Source organism: Typopeltis vanoorti, chromosome 24 (assembly GCF_054136105.1).
Source record: "Typopeltis vanoorti isolate ZY-2024b chromosome 24, IOZ_Tvanoo_1.0, whole genome shotgun sequence".
Taxonomy (NCBI): Eukaryota; Metazoa; Arthropoda; class Arachnida; order Uropygi; family Thelyphonidae; genus Typopeltis; species Typopeltis vanoorti.
Genome location: NC_143572.1, coordinates 84822107 through 84847608, shown reverse-complemented (window position 1 = coordinate 84847608; position 25502 = coordinate 84822107). Strand labels below are relative to the sequence as shown.

The 25502-nt window shown below is 36.9% G+C and overlaps 1 protein-coding gene across 1 annotated transcript; it reads left to right on the top strand.

Annotated features, from left to right (window-relative positions):
* The first annotated feature begins 7277 nt into the window (after positions 1–7277).
* On the top strand, positions 7278–24922 carry LOC150093510 (uncharacterized). Its single transcript, XM_090414018.1, has 2 exons — positions 7278–7323; positions 20565–24922. The coding sequence occupies exon 2, from the start codon at positions 22169–22171 to the stop codon at positions 23750–23752; it is 1584 nt and encodes a 527-aa protein (XP_090270144.1). The 5' UTR covers positions 7278–7323; positions 20565–22168; the 3' UTR covers positions 23753–24922.
* The last annotated feature ends 580 nt before the right edge of the window (positions 24923–25502 follow it).

Below are 25502 nucleotides of genomic sequence, written 5' to 3'. Positions count from 1 at the left end.
CCATTATTTCTATTTACTAAATATCGCCCAAAAGATAGAAATATCGGGTTCCCAATCGGTGCCTTTCGAAGCTAATAACGGGTTAGACCTGTTCAATAAAAGGAACAGACTTTGTCTCTCTCCATTGTACAGCTCCCTAAATAGTGGAATTCAGTAAGACTGTAAAATTTGAATGCATAATGTTCGAAAATAAATCATTCGAAAATAAATATTATTTTTCATTTGGGATACAACGAGTATTACTAATTTAAATATGCGCTTTCTTTTGAAAGAATTAGGGCTCGTTTCCTATGTTGTAATTTAGTCAGTAAAAGAACAAACTTGATTCAGGTAGTTGAAATGTGAGAATATTCTCTTCGATTACGAAAAGGAATGTCAATAAAAGTTAACATTTCATTCCATGGCCAAAATTACTCCTGCGATGGTAATGTGAATTCGATTGCTCTGAAAAACTAAAGATATCATATTAATGTTGAATATCTACTATGCATAGTAGTTTTCTTTAAGTTAGAAGAATACTACTGCTACTAACAATAATAAACTTTTTTGTTCATATATCTGGAGAAATGAGCAAGAGAGAAAGAGGTTTGTTGGTTAAAATTAAATCAGAGGTAGTTACGATCTCCATATCCTCATCAATTGGATGAGGATATGGAGATCATGGCTGTCATGGCTTTAACACACCTCTTAAAAATTTGGCAAAACCGCACATCAGATCAATTGGGTGCTTCAATGTATGCTACCTAGTAACAAAGAAATAGTTTCCATCCCCTTTATAAAACTTTGATGCAACTAAATCTAGAATTTTGGGCTCAGACTTGGTCAGTGGGTTTCTTCAGGTTGTAGAAGTGGTTGAGACCATTCAATGGTAGTTCCGCTCAAGATACGTTTAGGTTTGTGGAAGAAATTCCTACGAAAGGAGCAAGAGATTACCATTGGCAGTTCAGTAACAGTATAGTAAGTAGAGAGAGATGTCAATTTCATATTTTTGCTACGAGCGAAGCCAATGAGTGGAATAGGATGCGTGAAGTGGTTGCAAACGAGAACCGCCAATTAAATTTAAATCCGATAGAATTTATTAATGTCTGATCCACAAACGAATAGCCACAAGACATACAGCACATTAGTGCCGAGTACGGGCAAGAAAAATAGAAGAAAGGAGTAATCTCTTCACATGTTGCTTGAACAGCTGAAGTTTTAATCTTTGGGTAAATCATAGTGGGTGAGATTGCTCCAAAGAACAGAAGCAGATGAGTGTCAAGATGGCGTTTAATATTTGTTTGCAGTTGCTGTTGTTATAATGATTTTGAAGAAGACTGAAGGAATATTATTTTTAATTCAGATTACACTGTGCATGAAAGTATCTGTAGAAGAGGCACAAGGCAGAAACTAAAGATATATGAGAGAGGGTTTGAAGTGAATATTCCAGAAATGATCATTATTTGGTTAAGAGTGCCCTCGTCTAAATAGAATCGAGCAATCTTAGAGAGGAGCTTGGTGCATCACTCCAAATATACAAGCAATATTCCAGGCTAACTGGATTTTGGATTTATATAGAGCATTGGCCTTTGGAGGCGCGAAGTAGTGTGTTTTGCGAAAAAATACAAGTATTTTGGAGGATACAGAAGATATAGTTGAAATGTTGTTGCGCTTGGAGTGATCGGACGTACAGATCAGTGGAAGAAGAGAAATCTGATCATGCTTGGATATCTCAATATTACTGAAGTTTTGGTGGCGTTAAAGCTTACAAGGTTGCTCTTGCCACAATGGGATATAGCTATGAGTTCCAAGTTCAGGTCACTGCTCATGATAGACACTAAGGATTCTGTTACATTATTACTGCAAGGCTTGTCAAATGAAAAAGGAGGGATGGAGTGTACTGTCATCTCCAGAGCTGGATAGAACTGGAAAATAGAAGACCCTTTATATACAAAGAAGAAGAGAAAAAGGAAAGAACAGAACCATGGGGTAATCCTACATTGTTCAGTAACTCTGATGAGCATAAACTATCCACTGGTATATGTAGTGAACAACCTGTGGGAAATTTATTGATTCAGTTGCAGAGCGAGTAAGGCAGACCATATGATGGATGTTTGTTACTTAGGCTCCTTAACCAAACTGATCAAATGCGTTTGAAATGTCGAGTGCAAAAATGTCAGTTTCTGCAAATTTATCTATTGTCATAGTACAGAGGTCATTGGTGAATGAAAGAAGTTCAGCTGTAGATAGAGAGTAGAGGAATTCATACTATTGGCGTTGATTAGTTGATTTGTCTCTAGATGGCTCAACAGTTGGTTGTTGATAACCTCCATTTTTCCAGAGACAACAGTAGTGAGACTAACTTGGTTGCATTTCGTTGGTTGGATTTAATAATTTTTCCTTGGGATATGTTGCTTTTGAACCTGTTTCCATGTTGTAAGTTAGATGAGAGCTGAATAGGAGAGATTCAAGAGGCAGCACAGGATAGCTATTAGGTCTGAGATAATTTTTACGTGTGTAGAGGCTTAAGTTCTGTGAGGACATCACGTGGGAGGCTTAATGTATTTTTTACAACACTCAAAAAGAATTAAAATCGAATTTAATACTTCCTATATTTCGTCCTAGTCACTAGGACATCTATGAGGATTACAAAAACAATTAATGTAACATATACACAAATAACAAACAATACTAAGCCCAACCACGTGGGTGACACTGAAGTCCGATCTAGGTAGAGCGCCCTCTATGGGCAGTAGTAGGTGGCCTGGAATGTAAGGTGGGAACTCTGGTGATGAGTGTTTCCCAAATCTTCGGAAGCTTAATGCAACCATATTTATTGAGATTTGGTTGGTTTTTGACAGCTGCTGCTGCTTCTAAGAAAAGTCTCTCTTTCTTGAATTTGTTGTGGTGGAGCATGGTGGTGTTCTTCCATGATACCCTGTGGGTGGTGTCCAAAACATGGTCAGCCAAGCCTGAATGGCCATAGTTGTGTTTGAAGATGTAAGACTTGTGTTCCTCTAGACGGATGGATGCTGATCTGCGTGTCTGTCCAAAGTACGCCAGCTTACAGGAACAGGGTACTTTGTAAACTCCAGGCAGAGAGAGAGGAGGGAGCTGATCTTTCGTAGAACGGATAAGGGTAGCCAGTTTGCGGTGGGACTTATATGCTGTGTGTAGGTTGTACTGTTTTAGTATCTTGGCTATTTTTTCGGATGTGCCACGGATGTAGGGTATGGTGATTGCATTTTTAAAATCTTGTTGACGAGAAGGACGGGAAATGGGTGAGGAGTTGATTATTTTTTTGATACTGTGATCGCAGTAGCCATTGGAGAGGAAAGTGCTGTGTATGTGGTTAAGCTCAGTAGTGAGGGCGGTTCCACTGGAACAAAGATTGTGGGCACTCTTGGTAAGAGTTTTAATAATGCCATATTGTTGAGAGGGGTGGTGGTGGTGGGAGAGTTTGTGAATGTATCTGCCTGTGTATGTGTGTGGGTTTTCTGTATACAGTGAAGGCAAGTGTATCATTAGGCAGGCGCGTGACTAAGGTGTCTAGGAAGGGTAAACAATTGTTCTTTTCCTTTTCCATAGTGAACTGGATTCTTGGATTTAGACTATTGAGATGACTGAGGAAGGAGTCTAACGTGTCTGGGCCATGAGGCCAAATAGAGAACACATCATCTACATATCTTAGCCAGATAGAAGGTTTGAGTGGGGCTGAGACTATGGCTCGTTTTTCGAAATCTTCCATATAGAAATTGGCAAGGGGGGTGAGAAGGAGGAACCCATGGTAGTTCCCTGTATTCTCTTGTAGATTTTGTTGTTCCAAGAGAAATACCCATAGTTAATGGCAAAGGAAAAGAGATCTAAGATGTCAGAGGGAAAAACGTTTTCTAAGAGAGATAGGGTGTCAATTAAGGGAATATTGGTAAACAATTGGTAAACAAACACCTTATCTCTCTTAGAAAACGTTTTCCCCTCTGACATCTTAGATGATCTCTTTTCCTTTGCCATTAACTATGGGTATTTCTCTTGGAACAACAAAATCTACAAGCAGATAAAGGGACTGCCATGGGTTCCCCCGTCTCACTCCCCTTGCCAATTTCTATATGGAAGAATTCGAAAACCGAGCCATAGACTCAGCCCCACTCAAACCTTTTATCTGGCTAAGATATGTAGATGATGTGTTCTCTATTTGGCCTCATGGCCCAGACACGTTAGACTCCTTCCTCAGTCATCTCAATAGTCTACATACAAGAATCCAGTTCACTATGGAAAAGGAAAAGAACAATTGTTTACCCTTCCTAGACACTTTAGTCACACGCCTGCCTAATGATACACTTACCTTCACCATATACAGAAACCCCCCCCCCCCACACACACACAGGTAGATACATACACAAACTCTCCCACCACCACCCCTCTCAACAATATGGCATTATTAAAACTCTTACCAAGAGACCCCAAAATCTTTCTTCCAGTGGAACTGCCCTCACTACTGAGCTTAACCACATACACAGCACTTTCCTCTCCAATGGCTACAGCGATCACAGTATCAAAAAAATAATCAACTCCTCCACCATTCCCCATCCTTCTCGCCAACAAGATTTTAAAAATGCTATCACCATACCCTACATCCGTGGCACATCCGAAAAAATAGCCAAGATACTAAAACAGTACAACCTATACACAGCATATAAGCCCCACTGCAAACTGGCTACCCTTATCTGTTCTACGAAAGATCAGCTCCCTCCTCTCTCTCTGCCTGGAGTTTACAAAGTACCCTGTTCCTATAAGCTGGCGTACTTTGGACAGACAGGCAGATCAGCGTCCATCCGTCTAGAGGAACACCAGTCTTACATCTTCAAACACAACTATGGCCATTCAGGCTTGGCTGACCATGTTTTGGACACCACCCACAGGGTATCATGGAAGAAAACCACCATGTTCCACCACAGCAAATTCAAGAAAGAGAGACTTTTCTTAGAAGCAGCAGCAGCTCTCAAAAACCAACCAAATCTCAATAAATATGGTTGCATTAAGCTTCCGAAGATTTGGGAAACACTCATCACCAGAGTTCCCACCTTACATTCCAGGCCACCTACTGCTGCCCATAGAGGGCGCTCTACCTAGATAGGACTTTAGTGTCACCCACGTGGTTGGGCTTAGTATTGTTTGTTATTTGTGTATATGTTACATTAATTGTTTTTGTAATCCCCGTAGATGTTCTAGTGACTAGGACGAAATATAGGAAGTATTAAATTCGATTTTAATTCTTTTTGAATGAAGGGGGATAATTTTTATTACAATAGGTAGGATAGTATCAAGACTAGAAGCCTTCTTCGTGTTCAGGTTATTATGGATACTTTGGATTTCTTTTTGTGAGAAGACTCTGGAAGCCAAGAAGCGTGTCATTGGTGGTGGAGGTAAGGGACCTTTCTCCAGGTCAACAATGCAGGAATTGGAAGAAAAGAATGATTTCAGTAAGTTGGCTTTATCTTCATATGAGACTTCTGTCCCATGATGATATGAGAGTGATAGGAAACTGGGAGGCAGACATTCCTCCCAATTGCCTTGGCAACGGACCAGAATGAATGACTGTCATTTGGGCATGATCAGAGTTTACTACATTTAATCCTTTCAAAATGTGCCTTCGATTTGGTGATGATTCTTTTATGACTGCTGCTAGTTTCAGAACAGGCAGAGTGGGCAACAGAAGATTTTGCCTTCACCCATCCATGATATGGAGAGGTGTTTTTCTTTTACAGCATTGATGCACTATTTTGAGAACCATGGCTTTGATGGTGACTGAGAATTTCGGGCAGAATAAGATACGAAAGCCTTCATTCCCTTTTAAGATAATTTCTATTATTCAGTCTGGGCAGGGATTTAGATGAGATGCACTGAAGCAATAGAGAGACAATCGGAGAGAGAAAAATAATCCACTTAATATCCTCCTAGATGGCACCCTTGTAGTAATTAATAACCAAGAAGAGAACTAATGACCACAGTACACCTGGATGGGGAGTTTGTTACTAATAGGTCAAGTTTGTTTGCAAATTGGAGGGGGTTGTCAGGTATTCTTGTAGGAAGATTGATGATCTGAGATAGGTCATTGCTGATGACAAACACCTCAACATCCATTCCTGATTGATTGTTGAAACTGGAGAAGCACAACAAATATGAATTTTGGACTTTAAAGTTTCCCAAGAAGGTTGACCTCAATATTGCAGTATTTCGACTGCAGAAAGTTAAGTTTTAGTCAGAGATAGCTGAAGAGATTGGAGTTTGCAGAGTAATAAGGGAGCATATCAAAAGGGAAGGTTGGTTTGGTAGAGAAATTTTGAGCCAATGCAGTTCAATTAGTTGATATTCAAACATTTGCAGTGTTGCATGGTATGTTGGATCTGGTAAATGAAAAAGTGCTGATCTTGGGACAAAATACTGTGTAATGAGTAATTTTCTGTATAAGGTTCTCACAGAAGACTTATTCTCATTTCCATGACCATATGTGGCACTGCACATTATCTATACAGCTTTCTTAGGCCACAAATATTTGGTGAAGTTAATGTGGAAAGTTTTTTTTTTTTTTTTTTGGAATTAATGTTGAGTTATTTGCTTGGATTTTTGAGGGTTTGTTTCTTATGTTTGGATTTTTTTGGTTTTGTTCTTATGGGTTTTTGAAATATTTTTGCTGAAGAATTTTTGAGATCCATAGTAAAATCGAATTTCATTTGGCTGTGGTTCATTGCATAGATGTTGTGCATAACAATGCAATAAACAAGCAGATGTGATTTTGTGCTTGTAGGTAGTCGTGACTTTCGAACAACACTGTAATTACAAATTTTTAAGAATTATTTCTGTAAAGAATTTGCAGAAACAACTCACAATTGTGTGCTTTTGGTTTCCTGAATTTTGACGAATTCTGATCGTCCGTTTCGCTACGGTTCGAGTAATATAGGAAATGATTTCTGCATCCTACCCTCTGGATATACACTAGAAAATGATGGAGTTTCAGACCATCCCAATGATAGTAAAAATGAAAGTGCGGTTATTTTCATCACCAGTTTCTTCAAGACCTTCCACTTCAAATATCGATACTTCCAAGACTTCCAGTATTAATTGGTTCACAACTATACATAAGATATATAATTTTATATCATATTACTCTTCTTCATCCGATTGAAATTAACTCCGACAGGTGTCGCGCATAGCAGTGGAATAAACAAGTGATGTCACATTTTGCCGTTGTGTAGCGAAGTCCTCAATACGAACGCCACGTGGCGAATATCATTAGGTAGCTGTAAGAGAGTCTTCCGATTTCTTAAGATCGTTAACTGCGAATTAGTAAGTAAATTTTCGTGTATCATGTACCTTATCAACTATCCTACTAGGTGATATAACTGATAATTGTGTGCCCTTTATGGTATCCTAACATCAATGAAAAAGATCTAAAAATCCGAGATCTAAAAATTACTGCCATAACTGACCTACCTACGTGGCGATACGCTGTATAAGCAAAGTATGCGAGGAAGTAGCCGATGATAACAAGACTATTATAAGGCGTGCGTAGCCTCCAACTATAAAAACTATTATTTTTATTGCACAAAACTGAGTGAAAGTCAGCACAAAAAATTATCAGAAGACCAAAAGCTCTCCTGTCGATGTATTAAAGGACAATTTAGAGAGCTACCAAGCTCACAACGATCGTCCTTTGTCCGAAGCGATATGCTTTCCACTGCTGAACAGCGGTAGCAGGCAAATGTGTCACTTCGCTCTAACACCAGTGTAGCTAAGGAATCGTATTAAAATTCAAAATTTTCATATCAAGCGCTTAACTTTTAGTTATGACAGCGTAACCAAAGAAAATTAGGACTCATTAGCGCATTTTGAAGTATTTCATGTCTAAAATCGGACTCTTTCCTTCCAAACGGTCATTTCGTTAATCTATCGGATCTTCTACCGGAGATCGCTGCGGACGCATAACTGCGTGAGCGGGCAACTTGTCTCCGTTGGAAACCGGATGTGATGTTACCGGTAGGAGGAGTACGTGACGCATAGTTCACTCAGAGGAGGATACCGGCTCGCTACTGGAGTGCCGAATCAACGAGTTAACAGCTTTTTCCATATGAGGAATTGTAATACCTGTTTCTTTATTATGCAACCATGTAGACAGCATAGATTCGCATATTTTACTCTTTTAAATATTTTCATTGATACTTTAAAATGGTGCAAACTGCAGAAGCGGCAAGAGAATATTTCTTAGAAAGAGCTTTAACAGTGCTACCCGCTTGATGGCTGGTAATAATTTCGCATTTTTTCTCTATTGAGCTTTTCTTTGGTTCTTTTGCTCATTTTCTGGTTTTGTACTGTTGCTTCTTTTTGACATTGTTGGAAGAGTGAAAGAGTTATATTTAAAAGGAAAACAAAATAAAAAAAATCAGGTGTAATTGAAGAAACTACGAATAACACACTCGCGTTTCCAAGGCTCTTGAGTGACTTAGGTTCGTTCATTACGTCATTTTCTTCTTCACGCGTTCGGTATAATATCTGTTGCCACCAAGACTTCATCTTCTTTTATGGTATCTTTAAATCTTTTTCTAAGTCATCTCCTTTTATTATTTGGTTTCCAACTGTAGACTTCATTTATTATTCTTTCTTCACTTCTTCTGTGCACATGTTCAATCCATTTTATTCTTCAGGTTGAAAGCCAATTGTTTATTGATTGTGTTAATCAGTTATTTTAAAATATTCTGAAAAAAAATGCTATCAAAATAAAGCAAAATTTATTGCAATAAATAAGGTTTGGATATTACTTTTTATTTTACCTTGCATTACTACGACGTACTTAAATATGCTTGCCACGCTGTTGACCTTTCTGGGTGGAAGCCGTAGATAAATATACATAGGATGAAATTATCTGAGACATGTTCTATGCGGAATTGATTAAAATTTAATGTTTGTTTGGAAGTATTCCAACCCCCCTTTTGCTCCCAAAACCATTCATAGTAAATGAATTATAAATGTCTACTTTCTTCTAATTTTGCATTACACACTTTTCACAGTATGTACACTTCACATTTGGTATGATTAAAGATTTCCATATTATCAATAAAGCAAAGTCATCAAAGTAAGGCCATCAGGCAATCTGTGAAATATTGTGTGAAATTTGATTTTGAACAAAAATAAAAATAACATCTGAAACGTCAACAACCCCACCTTTTTTTCCCCTTCAGAATATTTTGAATAATTATCTTTAATTAAATTCTTCGAGAACAAATAATGTATTACCAACTAAGTGATTAGGCAAAATTAGAAGAAATAATTAAAAATGACAGCAGTTCTCCAAGATGCAGTATTTAAGTGAAGAAAGTATGCAAGGATTCCCTATTTTGTTCTGGTATTAAAAATTGTACAATAAGAGGAGAAAACAAAAATAAAATAATTTCTCTATTTCTAATCTATCCAATATATCTGAAAGTCCAGTTACTCAGCACAGAACAAGCAACTGCATTTCTTGTTATAGGCAACTGAGACAGCTATGATTGCAAGATTATCTGATCGAGTTTTCTCTTCAGTGTCAAGAATTATCACACATTCAAATAAACATGACGGCCAAATTTATCCATGTTCTTTCCATGGATGGATATAGATGTCCAGCAAAATTAGCCTTCCTGGCCAGGTCAGAGGTTAATATATGTATTTTTCAAAGTACACAATTTTACATAAAAATATATTTGGAGTTTTTAACTGCTAAATGTTAAGTACATTAAAAGAACATAAGGGGAGCACTACTTAAAATTACATCTGTGTGCCAGAACCCCTACAGCTGGCGATGAATGCACTGGACATTTCTAAGAGCTGAGTTGGGTTTTCTAGACTTTTTTGAAGGTGGTTCTCCAGATAGTCAACTCTCAGCACAGGCAAGTTGGATTTTTTCCTTCCAGGAAATTCTGTAGGAAAAACTGACCATAGAACTCGCACTATTTCAGATAACACTACAAGAGTTTACAATGACCTCTGAACTTGAACTCCCTATTTACCAACACCCTGAAGTCCCTAGCCTCATCAATCTCTCGGATTACAGTTCCATCAATTACGCTGCTTGTTTTTTTTTTTAATCCCAAAATGCATAACTTTACACTTTTCCAGAGTGAACGGACACCCATTATCTTTTGTCCATTTGCCAGGTTATTTAAATCATCCTTTCACACTCTCTACATCAGGTTGGTTATTTATTGTGCTACCCAACTTTGCATCTTCAACAAGTAACTGAATAACTTTCTTCAATCATTTCCTATGTCATTTATGTACAAATTTAACAATAATGGTTTGAGCAGAAAGCATTGAGACACACCACTGGTCATCTGCTTCTCCATACACTACTTTTTTGGTATCTCTCCTGAGCCATTCTCTTATCCATATCACCAGTTTAATATTTATCCCTATTTTTTCTAATTTTCTTACCAGTATTTCATGGGGTATCCTCTCCGAACCCTAACAAAATCCAGCAGAGTCACTATGTAGAAATAATAAGATGACCCCCAAATATTACTATGTTGTGTTATATCTTTGGGTATTTTTTTTGTTCATCCACTTCACACCGACTCCTGTTTTATAGTGAGTTCTTGTTGTCTTAATCGAATATTTGCCACTAACTTTTGATCTCTTCCATTCATTTTTTTTTATCATAATACTCCTTCAAGGTGATTTTCAACTATTTTATTTCTGTCCAAAGAGTGAACACAGCTCCTGTTATCTCAGATGTTTCCTGCAACTTCTCTGAAAGGTGATATATCATCTACCCTCTCATTATCCAACGTGGTTACCGAATTCATGACCCTTTCCACAGCATTACCACCATCACTAACTGCATGAAACAGAGTTATCTCGAAAATTCGAGAAATGCTGTTGATTTATTCTATCCTGCTATTTCCTCCTTCCAATTTATGATTCCATGCTCTTAAAGTATAATTTTTTTTTTTGTTGTTTTTTTTAATCTTGCTCCTGCTAGGTGAAAGTTTTTGTAAACTTGTAGTAGTTTAGTGGTGCCTTGCGTTGCCCACAATTGTCTTTCCCTGTTGTTTATTAATATTATAATTCTGTTGACTTTTGATTGATTTTTGTAGCCCTGTAACAGTGTTCTAGATAGCGGAGATGGAAATTTTTGAAGCTACATCAGACCCCCAGTTAGTTCTGCAGAGGTCTTATCTTGGCAAATGAAATTCATCTCCCAAACGTTCGGGGTTGAAACCCATGTTCTCTGCAAGATTTGAACTCATTGCTCTTTCCCTTACCCCGTAGGACTGCCACTAATCTAATGAAGGATTCCAGCATAATGCGACATCTGAAAATAAGATGGTTAAGATCTGAATTCCAAACTTAGAAAAGATTGAGAATTCACCAATCACTAACATCTGATATGGTCAAATGGAATATTGTGTAGGTTTCAATTTAAGATGGCTAATGGATTGGGGACAGGTATTTCTGAGCAATTTAACATGAAGAATTTTCTCTCTTTCACCAGTGTGTGAAGCATTGAAAGATGTAGGCATTTTAGTGTTGCGATTGAATTCTTCGAATATTACCTCAATCAGCAGATGAGGGCTGGGAAGTTTTGAATAGTGTTATATGTTGTATAATAAATGCTGATTGAAAGGGATGCTATTTGGACATGATTAGCTGCATTGCATTCATTTGGATATTCCTACTTGAGATTTCTTTTTATCAACAACTGTAACACTAGCAGTTAGAAAGAATGACAGATAGAAGTAAAATATTTTAAATTTATTAGGAAGAGGAACTTTATATAAAAGTAATATTTGCATAAACAATTTCTCATCATTGCTTCATTTTTGTTCCATTATTTTTAACGAAATTTTATCGTTACTATTACAACGGATGGTGGAATGTGATCAAGAATTTCTTGTGCTCCTATCTGCTGTTTATTGCATGGAGTGACTAGCGTGGGCTGATTTGATCCTGAAAAGAGTAAAGCTGGAGGTGCAACTATTTTCACAATCAGTGTCTTCCAGACCTGGAATTTAGCATCATAACATAACACAAGGCAAGAATAACAATCAGCAGAATATTTTAAAGGAATTCTATGAAAAGTACGAATGGTTTTAAATGATACTATTTAAAATGGTTCCTGATAATAATTTTTGAGGATATTTGACCTGTTCCTCTTAATATATGGCATTTTATTATTATTATTATTTTTTAAATATCGAATCCTATGCAAATAACATCTATTTTTTTCGTTTTAAAATTTGAGTAAGGTTTATTGTACTGAATTTATTGTTCGATATTAATTGTTTTCTCAATCTAGTGATTTAATAATTAAAAATAGCCCTTTTACAACTCTCTAAAAGGCCATAGGCTTTCTCAAACTGAATGGACACGGTTTCACAACACTGACACTTGAAAGCAATTTAGTCAGACCTTATAATAGTCAGTTTTAATCGAGTATGCATTTAGAAAATCTGCAGTGATTATATTTTCACTGGCAAATAAGTACAGGTAACTCTCGTATAACGTGGATGTTAGATTCCATAGAAATGCTGCGTTATATAAATCGCATTATGCGAGACTTAGATCACATAGAAAAAGTAGGGTTATGTTCAGAAATCTTTTTTTTTTTTTAAATTATATAAACAGTAATGACATACTCAACAAAATATAATTTTTATTTAGTTCAGGTAATTCAAGGAAAGGAAAGATTCTTAAAGATATCTTTAAAAAAACATATAAACTATGAAACAAATACATAGTATAAAATTATAAATTTTATGTGAACTTCATTGCACATAGTGCATAAATATTTTAGGCAAAATAAAATAAAGTGCATATTTTAATCATCACTGTCTTCAAAACAAATATTTTGTAGATATTCTTTATTTATGAGTGGTCAGACGTAGTCATCACTCGAAATCTCTTGAACATCATTTGTATATTTCTCATTGCATACTTCGGCTGGTTTAGTTATCAAGAAGTCAGTAATAAGATCTTGCTTATCATTACACTGCAATTTTTTTATCAAGTTCATAATATGGAGCTAAACAAATATCCAGCTGTCTGGTCGGTGACTGGAATCAAACTTTTCCCCGCTTCGGACGGTCTTTCACATTGAATGCAAATACCCTTCCTATAGGAAGATTGCAGAAATGCGGTTCACATGATTATCCGAATAGCAGGCAGTCCTCTTCCTCACTAGTAAACATTCTAACTTCACTATTAAAGTTGCTTGTCCTGTCGGCATTTCAGACCACAATAAAGTTGTGGTTCTTCTCTCATTGAGCAACATTCACAAATACTCATCCACGTGTAATGCTAAATGGACCATCTTCATGGTGTTTAGACCTCATGTCTCTGGTTGGATTCAAGCATTAGAACACTATTCCTATAAAAGCATTTATTTCTGTTCCACTTCAAACTGTCATCTCTCCAGCTTTTTGTAGGTAGGAGCAACTTGAAAAACAGCATGGAGGGGGGGGGGGAATATAATTGCAGCCCACTGATAATGAACACAGATTAGCTTTAAAGTTAAAATTCTTTAAATTTGAAACGTTAATAACCCTTATCAACAGTGTTCGAGACCCGCGTGAGTCTTGAAAACTTGTTTTGGAGAAAAATTTCTATTTTATTCCAGTAAACATAAACTACGAGTTGCTCAAAAGCCAAAAGTATTTCATTTCTCTTAACATATAAAGGATTCTAAGAAAACTTTTTTACAGATACACTTGTGTTGATTCATATTAGATCTTCAAATATCAGAATATTTGACCATTTTAGAGATTGTAAGTGTTCCTCGCTACATGCTTATTTATGTCTTATGTCAGTACAATGCATTTGTTAGTTGTAGTGGCTTTAATGCAGTGATTGGAGAGGACACTGAATGTGAAATAAAAGAAGGATTGGAAGAATGTAAGAGGAGAATGACTACATTTCTATAAATAATATGACCTTATAGTTGACAATTCGCTTTTTGAAATACCAAAACGAAGACGCTATACATGGAAATTGTCAAGAGATATTCCACGAAAACAGATTTAATTACATAAAAGCCAAGATTTGATACGAAAACCAACTCAAATCATACTATAGTCGCCCAGGAGCTGAAAGAGAGTGACTGGACATTCGTTATTGCAAAATATAAAGAAAAATGAGAAAATGCATTGCATAAGCAGAGAATAAAATAGAATATTGAAATACTGCAACCCTCATAAAAAATGAATTTAAAAAAGAGATTGCATGCATGCAAATAACAGTGGACAAGGCTGCACATTAAGAAGGAAATAAATAAAATTATTTATTGTTTAATAGAGACAAATGTGTTAAATATTCTATATACATTTTTTTTTTTTTAATACCGGCTTCTGACATAAGACAAAACTAATTTTAATTTATTACTCTTATATATTTCCCTCAACATATCATGAGCTTCTTTCAGGGAGAAGACAAAAAAGCTGGTAACATTTAAATGAGTCATGTGGTATGCGTATAATATCATATGTGTCAATTGCATCAATCCACTAGGAGGAAACACTATTTCTTAAAGATATAGCAAGCCCTTGATAGAGAAATTATTTGATAGTTATAACCCCTTTCCAGATTACAATCTAATGTTAAAATGGTCCTCATTCCCTTAAAGGAACATCTGAACAAATATCAAGGACCTTTCTCAGTTATAATTTGTGCACCACCATCCAGCCAGCCACGAAGTTGTCATCTTTTATACAACTTGTCAAAGATGTATTATCACCTTTATCGTTGCTTGGTGTTTATGAAACACGCTGTTCTTGTCATATTTGCTGCTATGGACAGATTGGCCGTTTTGATAATATTAGATTCGAAGACCATCATGCTTATATAAGATGTTTGGATTTTGAAGGTTCAGGCCTTGCTTCTCATGCAATCAACACTTGATATAGAGTTCACTGGAACCGTAAAAAGATTCTACACTACAATATGTTCAAATTTGATTGTATATTTTGTTATTCAACTGAAGCTTTATGCCACCATCCTAATCTTAATTGGAATTTATGCCTGTTTCTAAGTTGCGAGAAGTGATTTCTTTCTGTTAATTGGTTGTAATTTTTAATGTTTTATGTAATTATTTCTTAATTATATATTTATAACTACGCCTCTGAGTTCAGAAGCGTAGTTATACTTCTACTGGATAGCTGCGACCCACACATGAGATATTCATATGCATGTTGTATGAATCATTCTTGTATTGAGAATTTAAATGTTTTTACCAGTTTTTCTGTCTTCCTCCCTGAATGAAGCTTATGACATATTGAACGAAATATAAAGAAGTAATAAATTATATTTAGATTTCTCTTGCAGGCTATTCAAAACCTATATAAATAAAAGATCAGCACACAAAATGTTAAGATTTACAAAATTACCACTGCGAAACCTTTGTATTACTACAAATAGGTTTGTCGTAATACAAGGCTAATAGAAGAATGAAAAACGTGCAAGTAAAAGAAAATTATGAAAAGTAAGGGATACTATCGAAGACTACAAAACAAAATTAAAGACAGCTTCAAGAAAACATCAAAGGAGAATTGGATAAAGTGATAGATAGAAGTTAAATATAAACTAAAATTGAAAAGTGCTGATAAGGAATATCGAATAATTGCTGCTCTCACCTCCAGTTCAGTCCCGAAACAATAAAAGTGAAGAAGGACGAGATAAAAAAAAAAAAAAGGAAAGTTACTGGTAAAAGAGTGATAGTAGAAAAAGAGAAAAAAGGAATATCTTGAAGACTTGTACTGTGAAGAAAACACGAATAGTGAACTTACCAAACAAGAAATCTTGGGCCAGAGGAACCACATGAAGAAATTTAAAGTCAGATCAATGTATTTCCTATCTGGAAAACTGATATGCAACAAATGAAATACCTGCTGAAATTGTAAGAATTTCTGTTTGTGGATTTCGTCTTCCCAGATACCTGCTTGATAGATTAGGGTTATTAAGTATTTGATTTCTAGGAAAGTTTTAACTGTATTAACTGAGAATCAACAGGATTTAAAATAGTTAAAGAGATTGAATGAGGTTTCATCTGATCATTGACTAAAAAAAAATACAAAAACTGAAATAATTGTGACAGTGTCAAAAATAAATAAAATAAAAAGGAATAGAAAATAATTGTGATTAGAGGTAAAAATAATGACCAAGTAAAATCGCTCATATCGTGGAGGAATTATCCAAGATGATGGAAGATGTACGTTTGAAAACATGAAGAAAAATTATTATGGCAAAATAAGTATTAAAAAAAATCATTTAATACAAGTAAGATTAGTAAACGTTTACATGGAGAAAAGAAAACAATTGAATAAATTTTGCAAGAAATGAGTCGAGTATTGAAGACAATAATCTTCTGGCACACATGAGGAGACAATGATTGGATTATGGATGTGTTGGAAGGGGAAAAACCTGAGAAAAGAAGAGGACAGCTGAAATACACCTTAGAAGAAGTGTTTAGATTAATCGGAAGAGGTTATTTGCTGTTACAGTGGAAAGCCAGAAATAACGTGATCTGGAGGAGGGAACTGCATTTCCTCAGCGATTATCCCTTAGAATGATGTAGAGAAGGAAATTCCAAGAAATAACAGAGAATAATAACAACAGATGAATGGCTGTTCATGCTAGCTACAAATTTAAGTCACAATTGCTCGTCTAGTAATAATTGACACACAACCAACTGAATAAAGTGGGACTTTTTAAGAAATTCACTGACTGATCAAAAAGCCATTTTTGAACTTTGACCATTATTTTAAAGTTTCCACGTGTACAAAAATACGTTTGTATCTAACTTCGTCATTAGAGCTAATCATGAGGACATGTTCAACCTCAGAATATAATACGGTCCCATGGCTCTCTGCTTTAGCTTATTATTTTGTCATGATGCGTTTGGCAAAGAAATCATGTTTGAAACACAATCATTTTAAGAGTGATAATATTCACTGCACTCAGGGGCTCATTTTTGTGAGTACGTGCATGGTAAACCCAAGGTACCTGATGCTGGACCATACATTACTTCATGTAATATACATCTGTTATATTGTCTGTTAACTGGTCCCTCCTCTTGCTCTCTTCTTGCTCCTAAACCCTGAATGTTATTAGAGTATTTGAGGGCTAGGGGTGAATCTTTCCTATTTTGCTCTGTTATTCTGTCTTATGCAAACAGAGTAGTGCTAACAGGGCATTACCAATCACTAATATGGTCAGGTCATCAAACAATTTCGGACGGGTCCCTCTGCCTAAAACCCACTGTTTTAGGCAGAGGGACCCGTTCGAAAAATATGTTAGTCTCTCTTAGACACCACTCCTCAGCACTCTGGTAGAGGAAACTCCATCAATGGGCTAGCTACCTGTTTGGGGAGGTGTTGAGGGGCAGCACAAAGAAATGGTTCTGCAAAAGAATGGAAATGGCAATGACTTCACCAGACTATGGCTTTAGGCAACTGGAACATCTTCTCTTTGACAAGGAAGGAGAAGGAACTGGTTGAGGAAGCCATGGGCTACCAACTAGATTTAGTCAGGCTTTCTCCAACCAAGAAGAAAGGCTCTGGAACTGTCGACATGGATGAGGGGTGGAAGCTCTACTACTCTGGTGTGAGCCCACCAATATCTGCTCAGGCAGGTGTGGGGATACTCACAAGCCCCCAGCTATCAGACTGTTGAGTCAGGTTGCTGAGTGAACACTGGGGTGGGTGGGTGGGGGGGGATGGGCATGTGTGTTAAGGCTCCAGATGAAAAACCATGACTTGGTTGTGGTGCAAGCCTATGCACCTAATCTGCAGTCAGAATACTCTGCCTTCCTAGAGAAAGTGGATACCGCTTTTGACAGGGTGCAGACATGGAATCAGTACTGCTAATGGGAGACTTCAATGCAAATGTTGGAACAGATGACCAGACATGGAGGGGTGTGGTGGGGAGGAATTGAGACCCTGACCTTAATGCGAATGGGTTGAAATTATTGGACTTCTGCTGTACTAACAGCTTGTGCATAATGAATACCTTCTTCCAGCACCTAGAAGTCCATAAGTATACCTGGTACAGGGATACACTTCGACAAAGGCCTCTGATTGACTTCTTTATAGTCTCAGCACATATTTTCCTCAGTGCTGGAAATTCGTGTGAGGAGAGGGACAGAACTGTCAATTGACCACCACCGTCTGGTTTCTGCACTCTACTACGGCTTCAGAAACCAGATGCTACTATCGATGCTGGTGGGCCTAAGCTGCTATACCGTGTGAAATGGGAGGCATTGGAAAATGAGGCTGTGAAGAAGAATTTTGCAGATGACAATTCCTCCAGTTTCAAAGAGCCCAAGCATACTGCAGATGTTGAGAAGTGGGAGCTGTTCAGAATAGCTGTTGGTGCCTCTGCACTCGCATGGTGTGGCAAAAAACGGCTCGGCAATGGGAAGTAAGAAAAGGGCATCTTGGTTCAAAAGGACACCTTGGTGGAACCAAGATGGCCAAAAAACCATGGGCAAAAAAGGAGACCTACCTAACATGGCTTAGGGTCAGGTCACCTGAGATGCATCTCCAGTAAGAGGCAAGAAAAGATGCTGATGAGGCAGTAAAGACAGCTAAGCAGAAGGCTTGGGAATCCTTTGGAGAAAGATTAGCCTCATCCTTTGCATATTCAAACAAAGTATTCTGGCAGACAATTTGCTGCCATCGAGGGAGGAAATCGTGCACAACAAGGGCAATCAAGGCCTCTGATGGTGCACTTTTAACAACCAAGAAGAATATCCTCCACAGATGGAGGGAATACCTTGCGAGCCTTCTTAACCCAGGTATCCCAGCAGTTGTGGACATTAAAGAGGTGCAGATCAGGACGATGACTAGTCTCATGGCAGAAGAGGTCCATTTAGCAATAAAATCGCTAAAATCGGACAAGGCTGCTGTTGATGAAATTTGTCCTGAAATGCTAAAAGCCTTAAATCGAGATGCGGTTCTCTAGCTGACTCTATTGTGTTAGGCTGCTTGGATATTTGGGTGAGCACCAAAGCAATGGCAGACTGTCATAATAATGCCAGTCTTCAAGAAGGGAGACCAGAGAGATTGCAGCAACTATTGTGGCATCTCTTTACTCAGCCTGCCTGGGGAAGTATATGCTAGGTGCTTGGAAAGAAGGTGCAAGAGCATAGTTGAGTCAAAGTTCCAGGAAGAACAATGTGGGTTTCGTCCTGGTAGTAACACAACTGACCAAATCTTCACTTTAAGGCAAGTCTTTGAGAAATTTTGGGAATATTCCAAGAATGTCCACATGTTTTGTGGACTTAGAGAAGGCATATGACTAGGTTCTTCAGGATAAGCTTTGGCAAGTAGTACAGGAGTATAGAGTGGATGGCCAACTATTAGCTGCCATCAAGTCCTTGTATGAATGCCAGGAGTTTTGTGTCAGGGTAAACAGCACGAAGTCTGAACCTTTCACAGTCTCTATTGGCCTCTGTCAAGGGGTGTGTTCTATCACCACTCCTTTTCATAATATTTATGGACTGAATTGAGAGGCACACCCTAGGCAGTGAGTGTGCCAGAATTGGAAGATGGAGTGTTGGACATCTGCTTTTTGCAGATGACCTAGTTCTGTTTAGCTCTTCCACAGATGACCTCCAGTGGACCCTGGATAGGTTTGTAGCTGTTTGTGCAGAAGCTGGAATGAAGATCATGTTGCCAAAATGAAACATTTGTGGTCTCAAGTCAACCATCACAGTGCACTCTACATGTGAGTGGAGTCCCACTGAGGCAGGTGGAGAAGTTTAAATACCTTGGGTCCACATTCACGAGTGATGGAAAGTGGGACGTAGAGCTAAATACTCGGATTGGCTTAGCAAGGGTATTTTTGAGGGAGCTTGGCCATTTGGTATGATTGAAGAGGGAGTTAAGCCGCCAGAAGGCAATGCTGGATGTCTTCAATACAGTTTATGTCCCTATCCTCACCTATGGTCATAAGAGTTGGGTAATGACTGAAAGAATGCAGACATAAATCAAAATGGCTGAAATGAGGTTCCTTCAAGGGGTTGTGGGCCTGACAAGACAACAGTCAGAAGCTCTGCAATTCGGGAAACCCTCAATACACAACCATTGCACATCTGTGTTGAGAGATCACAGTTACGTTGATATGGGCACCTGGTCAGAATGTCACAAGAAAGGCTCCCCAACAGGCCCTCTTTGCTAAGCCAGAGGGTGGGAGGCCACGTGGAAGGGCAAGGAATCGCTGAATAGATTATATCCAAAACCTTGGGTGGCCATGTTTGGGAGTCCCTCCAGAACACCTGAGCTTGGTGGCAGAGGATCATCACCATTGGATGTTCTTGCAGCTGCAAGAACCCACAACCCAATTAGGAAAGGTGGGCATTGCAGATGTATGTACGTATAATATTCACTATCATTGTCCATTCAAAGCTTTATTATTTTTTTCCACTATTGATTACAAATATTAAATTTCTTGATTACAATTCATACATCAATTGCTATTAAATATCAGTTAATATGTTGAGAATATTTTATCCACTAAATGGAAATTTAATTTAGTATTAATTACATCGTTTTTCTTTACAGATTGTGAATAAGGTTACTGCCATGAGACATTTTGCCTATTAATACATTAAAACCAAGCTGATAACTGCAATGTATGAAGACTATTAAATTGTAGGAAACATTTCATGCTGGATTTGCTAAATAAAAATCAAATAATTTCGAAGGGGTTGCACTTTTATTGGACTAACAGGAAAGCATCAAAATGAGAATGGAATTGATGACCCTAATTCAAAAAAAAAAAACAATGAATAATTCTCCTGGAACAGTGAAGACGAACATTTCCTATTGAAATATCTTGACTGAGATGAAAATAGGGAAAAGTATTTTGCTTTTGCATCATCCAAGATGCAGTTTGTATATCAGAGTAGTATGAACAGACATGAGAAAATGCAATGTATGCTACCAAAACCTTTAAGCGATCAGATCTACTTAAAACGCACGAGACAACTGATAGCAATCGAACAATACCAGACTCCAGAGTAAAACGGACATGCTAAAAATTAAAAACTTTCATCGTTATGACAGCCTAAAACGGCATCAGAAAATGCATGTGGAAGAAAAACATTTCTTCTGTATGACATGTATGAAATTAATTCAGAATAATTAATTTGATTCAACAAGTCTTCAAGAGCATCTGAAAACACTCAATTTAGAAGCTATTTTCATGAGAAAATTACGAGAACTTTTACTCGCTTACAAACTGAAAAGGCACAAGGCTACAGTGAACTGCAATGAAAATCTGTTGACATGTGAAATATGCAAAAATAGTTTTCCAGTTATTATTTGAAGATACACAAACTTTTGGTTCACACATCAGAACACTGAAGTGCGAAAAATATAAGAAAACAAATCGTTTACAGTCCTGTCTTCAAAGACATAAAACTGGCTCATACTGGAAAACGTTTAAATTTTTCCGAATGTAAAAAACGAGTTTTCCTATTTTAGTTCTTTGGAGCTGCATTTGAGAAATTGTGAACACTGCCAACACTTCCTCAATGGTATTTCTTAAAACGTGTTCCGTTCTTCACACGAATGAGAGGCCTTTTGAATCCCAAGTATGCCATGAGACTCAGAAACTAAAACACCACATAGTGTGCACTTGCAGGAGAAACATTTCACTTGTGAAATATGTGACAGAGCATTTTATGATAAAGGAAAGCTTCTGTTTCACATCAGAGCGGATCACAGGAAAAGAAGTCTTTTAAGTGTGAAATTTGTAGGAAAGCATTAGACTATCTACAAAGCCTTAAAAATCATCTGATATCTGACACTGAAGAAAAACCTTTTAGTTATGTTTAGCTCTATGTTTTCAACTCTACAGTCCCTTAAAAGGCACCAAGGTATTCTTCCTGTACTCACCAGAGAAAAATATTTTTCATGTAAAATACGTGGCGAACAATATTCTCAATCATAAAAACCACATCAAAAGGATTACCCGTTTACATCCAAAATCTGTTACAAGAAATTGTTCGACTCATGTCAACTGAGAAGTCATGAAAGAGCTCACATCAGAGATAAACCGTTTCCATGTGAAATTTGCAACATGAGGTTCTCAGACAACCCAAATCTGAAAAGATCTAAGAGTGCATACTGGTGAGAAACCTTGTCTATGCGAAATTTGCAACATGCAGTTTTTGAACAGTAGAGGTCTGAAAAGACATCTAAGAGTTCATACTGGTGAAAAATCTTTTCTGTGTGAAATTTGCAAAAAGAAATTTTCAGACAGTTCGAATCTGAAAGGTCATCTAAGAATTCATACTGGTGATAAACCTTTTCTATGCGAAATTTGCAACGAGAAGTTTTCAAACAGTGGGGATCTGAAAAGACACCTAAGAGTGCATACTGGCGAGAAACCTTTTCTATGTGAAATTTGCAACAAGAATTTTTCAAAAAGTTGGGGTCTGAAAAGACATTTAAGAGTTCATACTGGTGAGAAACCATTTCTATGTGAAATTTGCAACAAGAAATTTTCAGACCATTCTGTTCTGAAAAGTCATCTAAGGGTTCATACTGGTGAGAAACCTTTTCTATGCCAAATTTGCAACAAGAAGTTTTCAAAGAGTTCGAGTCTGGAAACACATCTAAGAGTTCATACTGGTGAGAAACCATTTCTATGTGAAATTTGCAACAAGAAATTTGCAGACCATTCTGTTCTGAAAATTCATTTAAGGGTTCATACTGGTGAGAAACCATTTCTATGTGAAATTTGCAACCAGACGTTTTCGGCCAGTTCCAGCCTGAAAAGACATCTAAGAGTGCATACTGGTGAGAAACCTTTTCTATGCGAAATTTGCAACAAGGTGTTTTCAAACAGTTGGGATCTGAAAAGACATCTAAGAGTGCATGCTGGTGAGAAACCTTTTCTATGTGAAATTTGCAACAAGAATTTTTCAAAGAGTTGGGGTCTGAAAAGACATCTAAGAGTTCATTCTGGTGACCAACCTTTTCTATGCGAAATTTGTAAAAAGAAGTTTTCATGCAGTTCGCATCTGAAAGGTCATCTAAGAATTCATACTGGTGAGAAACCTTTTCTATGTCAAATTTGCCACACGAAGTTTTCAAAGAGTTCGTGTCTGGAAAGACATCTAAGAGTTCATACTGGTGAGAAACCATTTCTATGCGAAATTTGCAACAAGAAATTTTCAGACCATTCTGTTCTGAAAAGTCATCTAAAGGTTCATACTGGTGAGAAACCTTTTCTATGCGAAATTTGCAACAAGGTGTTTTCAAACAGTTGGGATCTGAAAAGTCATCTAAGAGTGCATACTGGTGAGAAACCTTTTCTGTGCAAAATTTGTAAAAAGAAGTTTTCATGCAGTTCGCATCTGAAAGGTCATCTAAGAATTCATACTGGTGAGAAACCTTTTCTATGCCAAATTTGCAACAAGAAGTTTTCAAAGAGTTCGGGTCTGGAAAGACATCTAAGAGTTCATACTGGTGAGAGACCATTTCTATGCGAAATTTGCAACAAGAAATTTTCAGACCATTCTGTTCTGAAAAGTCATCTAAGGGTTCATACTGGTGAGAAACCTTTTCTATGCCATATTTGCAACAAGAAGTTTTTAAACAGTTGGAGCCTGAAAAGACATCTAAGAGTGCATACTGGTGAGAAACCATTTCTATGCGAAATTTGCAACAAGAGGTTTTCATGCAGTTCGAGCCTGAAAAAACATCTAAGAATGCATACTGGTGAGAAACCTTTCCTATAGGAAATTTGCAACAAGAATTTTTCAAACAGTGGGATCTGAAAAGACATCTAAGAGATTTTCTGTTCGAGCCTGAAAAGTCATCGAAGTGTGCATACTGTTGAAAAACCTTGTCTATGCGAAATTTGCAACAAGAAGTTTTTAAACAGTCGGGATCTGAAAAGACATCTGCGAGTTCATACTGGTGAGAAACTTTTTCTATGCGAAATTTGCAACAAGAAATTTTCAGGCTCTTCGGGTCTGAAAAGTTATCTAAGAGTGCATACTGTTGAGAATCCTTTCACTAGTCCCCATGTGTAGCTCTTTGTTTTCGGTTATAGAACCCCCTTAAAAAGCACCAAAAATGCTACTATCTGGCTAAAGAAAATCCTTTTCGTGTAAAATATGTTTGAAGCAATTTTATAACTAAGGCTATCTTAAATATCTCATGAAAAGGCACACTATAATATGCTCCTTTACATGCAAAATCTGTCACAAGAAATTTTTCGATTCATCTCACCTGAGAAACATGTAAGTTTCAAACAAGAGAAATTTTTTCATATGAAATTTGCAACAAGAGGTTTTCAGACAGTTCGAATCTGAAAATCCATCTAAGAATACAACTGATGAGAATCCTTTCACTTGTCCAAGTGTGAAATGAAAATCTCGTGTCCCACTGAAGAATTTAACACAGCTGATGAGTGGAAGGTGAACGTGTATCCTTGATATATACAATTATATTATTGCCTTTATCCGAGTCGCTCTTTTAAGCACAACATGGTATTCCTTGTGGATGTGTTTATTATTTTTTTTAAATAAGTAATACATTATTGATTTGCGCTGCTTTTTCAACTGACACTTGAGATTTAAAAATATCATACTTACGTGGATGAAGGAAAAGTCATTGTAAATTTATCAAAACAGTGCGAACTTGAATGGGTTTTATTACCACACAAAAATTGAGCTCTTGTAGACATGGCTTAGTGCTATCCGTTATAGAAAATGCGTTCACTATTTTTTGCTACTATTTAGAAATAAAATCTTCTTGAAGGTTTGGATGCACTGTTTTCCTAACCAACTACCTGCGATTTACTTTTTTTTGATGGTGTTCATCAAGTTCCTCGCATATTGTTTAAATTAAATTGGTCTTCGCAATTGTCGATGAAAAGAGAATAAAAATCTGTTTCAAAGAAGTGTTTGAAGAGCTGTTTTTTCATACGCAGTACTAGGAAAATGAAAAATATTTCAGGTCACCCTAATTATTTATTGTTTTTCTGTGAGAACTCTCAGGTGAATTTTGTACATGCTAATATCTAGTAACCATTAAAAGCTTCCACCGAATATTTTTAATGGGTAGCCACACTACTCCTCGTCCTTGGAAATTCATATGTTTCAAGATGGTCAGAGTAGGTAAGAACATGGAAATAATTAAAGTGGGAAGACAGCAGCAGCTAGTATACGGGAATGCGCAATTTCACTATGCATTTTCTATTTATTTATCCTAAATATCAAAGAGGTCTTTTTCAGTGACTTTTTGGATGAATAAAATTTTTAATTAGCTTTATTCTATTAATTATTGGTTTATTTATTTTGTTATTTTTATTTACATTACCATTTTATGTTCCATGTTTTTTTTTTTTAATTTAGTGTGAAATAAGAATTGTATTCATCTGCTTTCCAGACAATTTATTACGTGTTAACTACCTTACCAGCCATTAAGGATCATACGTATCATCATATGCTTCGTATCCATCATAAATTTCAATGCAATATC

Excerpts from the sequence above, each read along its gene's own strand:
- LOC150093510 (XM_090414018.1), top strand. The coding sequence starts at position 22,169 with ATGCAGTTTTTGAACAGTAGAGGTCTGAAAAGACATCTAAGAGTTCAT.